The following is a 4133-nucleotide window of genomic DNA, read 5'->3' as shown; positions in this document are numbered from 1 at the left end:
GCACGTGTCTGCCAAGATGTAAACAGAAAAATTGATTGCATAAAATACTGCTTAAAAATTGTTTTGGCATTCAGTATTTAAAAAAGATGTTAAAAAAAGACCTCTATGGAACTACCTCTACGTTGCTGTCTTCGTAGTCTTTTATCACTCTTTCCACTATCTCTTGACTGTACAGAATTCAGTATCCCTTCCATCATAAGAATAGGCATGATGGTCCCTTTTAACAATCCCATTATAAAACGCAGAGCCTGCACTGTCCATTTCAAGGAAATTTTTTTTTTTTTTTTTGGCACGTGAAAAACATTATTGTGAGATATACAATGCATTAACAAGTGCCTTTGTACAACAGCATTCATTATGTGTGAACATGATTCAAAGTATTACTTTTTATACAGCAGAAACATGTCTCATAAAACTTCATCGTCAATCCACTGTAAACATTCCTCTTTCATGATTGGGCTCTTGGTGATGTGGCTTTGATTGAACAGGAAGTAAACACAGAGTGGCTTTTTAAGGATGGCATTCTCGCTAAAAATCGATAACCTAAGCTGATTTGGCAGTCTTAAAAAAGAAAGATGTAAGTGTAGAGCTTAATTCAAAATCCATGTAAGTGGAAAAAAAAAAACCCACATGTCTCCCATATAAAAGTAGGAGGGGCTTCATTTTCTCTTTTGGCTGAGAGAATGAGTGGCACCTTTCTGAAATTGGCACATGCTCTGACAATTGTCTTTGTAAACACAAAAGAGAGGCTTAAAATGATATGAAGCTGGGAACCCGCCACCAAAGTAAAGAAATGGAAGATGAAGGCACTTCAGAGAGGGGGGGGGGGGGGGGGGTCAGGCAAAGACTGGATGCAGTGTATAGAGGCAGGCTGGCTTCTGGGAGGCCCTCTAGGCAAACATAGTCAAGGAGATCCACTGTAAACAACCAGAAACGATACAATCAGACCACACATACTGTACATACTACATGCACTGTTGCATCAAAGCTGGTGAGAGAACGGGTGCTTGTGAACCAGCTACGAGGCCGCTGTGAAGATCATTCGTATTAGGACGCTATCAAAAGCTAGATGAGATCTGATCGACTCTGTTTTATAGTCTCTACAAACCTGGAAGAAGTTTAGCGATATCACTCCGTCGGCATCCGTGTCCAACGTCTTAAAGGTCTCTGAAAAAAAAAAAACGGCTGAACGTTACCACAGAATTCTGGGAGCTCATTCAGAACAAGGTATCACCTTAAGATCAGCCTCCAGTGCAAACGAGGGTTTAATTAACATACAATATCATCTAGATTTGATTCGGTTCATCTATTTGAATAAAATACTCGGGGCGAGATACGATTGGTAAACATATCCGGGTACGTCTAATCCGGCTGCCAATGCTCAGATCCTCGTTTCCATGCGTAAAGCTGTTACTCACTGAACATGGTCTCCAGTCGGACGAGGCAGTTGACAAAGTTGTCGAAATCGACAGAGAAATCTTCTTCTGTGTATCGAAGAATAATCAGCTGGAACAAATGATTTGTCAGCTTGAAACCTGAAAGGGAAATTAAAGAAAGGAGACGAGAGTAAGTATAAGGATGGATGGATGGATAAACAAATGAGAATATGAGAGGGCAGATGGACAGATGCGTGATGGATGAATGGATGAATGGATGAGTGGATGGATGGATGGATGGATAAACAAATGAGAATATGAGAGGGCAGATGGATAGATGCGTGATGAATGGATGGATGAATGGATGAGTGGATGGATGGATGAGTTGCCGCAGAACTTTACCTGCTGCTTCAAGAGCCATACGCATCTCGTAGGAACTCATGGTCCCGGATTTGTCCAGATCAAACTGCCTGAATATCGTCTGAAACGGCGAAAAAGAGAGTGAGAGACTGACACAGAGAGAAAAAGAGAGAATAACCAGTTCATCTGGATGAGGCATGAGGGATAGGGACTGTGCATTATGGGAGAGCTACTGCAGACTAGAGAAATGAAATCACAAGAATCACACACACACACACACACACACACTCTCACACACACACACACGCACACAAAACATAAAGAGAATGATGTCGTCCGGACAGGAAGACCTGATCTCACCAGGTAATGTTTAATCTTCTCCCAGAGTACGTGGAACTCAGTGAGTCCTAGTTTTCCGTTGCCGTCTTTCTGCACAGGGACATCAAGGAAAAACAAACAGAGTCCAACAGAGACAGACGCGCACAGTCAGACAGACAGGACAACAGCGCAAATACGTAGGAAGGATACATCCATAAGGTTGATCATACTGCGACAGGCCTCCTTCCCAAAGCCGTCTGTCTTCAGATCCTTGTCTGCGAGACAGAGAGATACAAGCTCAATCTTTCAGCAGTCTGTTGGGTTCATACACTAATCTTACTGTGATGAAGTTGAAAACGGAATACTGATCCAAGAACAGTTCACTTTGCGGACGTGAACGTCTCTGGAATCAGTATTCAATGCATGTGTGCCCCATTCATTTAGACTCACGTTTGCTGATGACCCTGTTCAGTATAGTCTGCAGTTCATTGGTGCTGATCTCCATGTCCTACACACATACACACACACATACACACACACAGAGGGAGACAGAGAGAGAAGGAAAGAGTAAGAGAGGAGGCGTACCGTCTGGCTCTGCGTGACATCTTTAAACACATTCTGATTGCTCTCACCGATCCAGCCAGCTGTCTGAACAGATTCTTAAATGCAGCGTCAATCTGACTCTCATCAACCTGGGGCTGAACGAGAGAGAGCGAGAGCGAGCGAGCAAGAGAGAGAGAGAGAGAGAGGGAGAGAGAGAGAGAGAGAGAGAGAGAGAGAGCGAGCGAGAGAGAGAGCGAGAGAGAGCGAGAGAGAGCGAGAGCGAGAGAGAGAGAGAGAGAGAGAGAGAGAGGCGGTCAGTATCTGTATTAAAGATTTCTTGGCTCACATGCTTGAGCTCATCTCTCTTTCTGTGTTTTACCTCTGCCGGGATATCTGCTGTCACTTTATCATCCAGCTCCCTGATGCAGAACAGAAAGGAAACAACATTTAGGACGGCGTTTATCGTCTTCATCAGTCTGTTGCTGTTCATTTTGTCTTCCTCTCTCCTCCATGATTAGCTTCCTTCATTCTGACTTTACTAACTCATCTCTTTTCAGAGCCTATCTTTTCATCTCTGCTCAAGCTGCTTTTTGCCCTCTCGATCGGATATCCCGGAATACACTCACTCTGAGTTGGCTGGCTTTTCGGAGAAGACCCTCAGGACGAAGTCGGCCTCTCGGTTGGGTTCGAAGGTGGAGGGGATGACGATGTACTCCCCGGCGGGCAGGCTGAAACGCGTGCTCACCTCCCGCAGGTTGATGAAGAGCTCGGAGCGAGCGCTGGACGCATGAGTGAGGAAGAAATCCCTCTTCAGGTGAATTCCGGACCTTCCCACATACTACAAACACACAAACACACACACACACACAGAGAACTGAGACTAAGCCACTAAGTCCATTCATTTGTTGTTATTATTATTAGTAGTAGTAGTAGTAGTATTGGTATGGATGTTGTTGTCTGTCTATTATGTTCTATATTATAGGAGCATTTTTTGCAATGGGTCACTATACATTTGGCTCAGATTTTACTTGAGTTATCTAAAACTTCTAGGTTGAATAAACTACATACAGTCACTCAGTGGAGTTGAGTAAACTACATACAGTCATTCAGTAGAGTTGAGTAAACTACATACAGTCATTCAGTGGAGTTGAGTAAACTACATACAGTCATTCAGTAGAGTTGAGTAAACTACATACAGTCATTCAGTGGAGTTGAGTAAACTACATACAGTCATTCAGTAGAGTTGAGTAAACTACATACAGTCATTCAGTAGAGTTGAGTAAACTACATACAGTCATTCAGTAGAGTTGAGTAAACTACATACAGTAGCTCAGTAGAGTTGAGTAAACTACATACAGTCATTCAGTAGAGTTGAGTAAACTACATACAGTAGCTCAGTAGAGTTGAGTAAACTACATACAGTAGCGCAGTAGAGTTGAGTAAACTACGTACAGTCATTCAGTAGAGTTGAGTAAACTACATACAGTAGCGCAGTAGAGTTGAGTAAACTACATACAGTCATTCAGTAGAGTTGAG

At 43.0% G+C, this 4133-nt stretch overlaps 1 protein-coding gene across 1 annotated transcript in view; it reads right to left on the bottom strand.

Annotated features, from left to right (window-relative positions):
* Positions 1-830: 830 nt before the first annotated feature.
* Positions 831-4133, bottom strand: part of capn1 (calpain 1) — a 16318-nt gene continuing 13015 nt past the window's right edge. The window contains exons 13-22 of the mRNA XM_030780845.1: positions 3224-3435; positions 2977-3016; positions 2687-2752; positions 2505-2562; positions 2265-2329; positions 2097-2165; positions 1779-1857; positions 1419-1535; positions 1109-1167; positions 831-917 (exon numbers count right to left, since the gene is read on the bottom strand). Coding sequence (XP_030636705.1) covers positions 891-917; positions 1109-1167; positions 1419-1535; positions 1779-1857; positions 2097-2165; positions 2265-2329; positions 2505-2562; positions 2687-2752; positions 2977-3016; positions 3224-3435 — 792 coding nt within the window. The 3' untranslated portion in view covers positions 831-890. The remainder of the gene's footprint in view (positions 918-1108; positions 1168-1418; positions 1536-1778; positions 1858-2096; positions 2166-2264; positions 2330-2504; positions 2563-2686; positions 2753-2976; positions 3017-3223; positions 3436-4133) is intronic.

The sequence above is a fragment of the Chanos chanos genome, chromosome 7 (genome assembly GCF_902362185.1).
Source record: "Chanos chanos chromosome 7, fChaCha1.1, whole genome shotgun sequence".
In the NCBI taxonomy this organism is placed as follows: Eukaryota; Metazoa; Chordata; class Actinopteri; order Gonorynchiformes; family Chanidae; genus Chanos; species Chanos chanos.
This window is presented reverse-complemented; position numbering and strand designations above follow the sequence as displayed.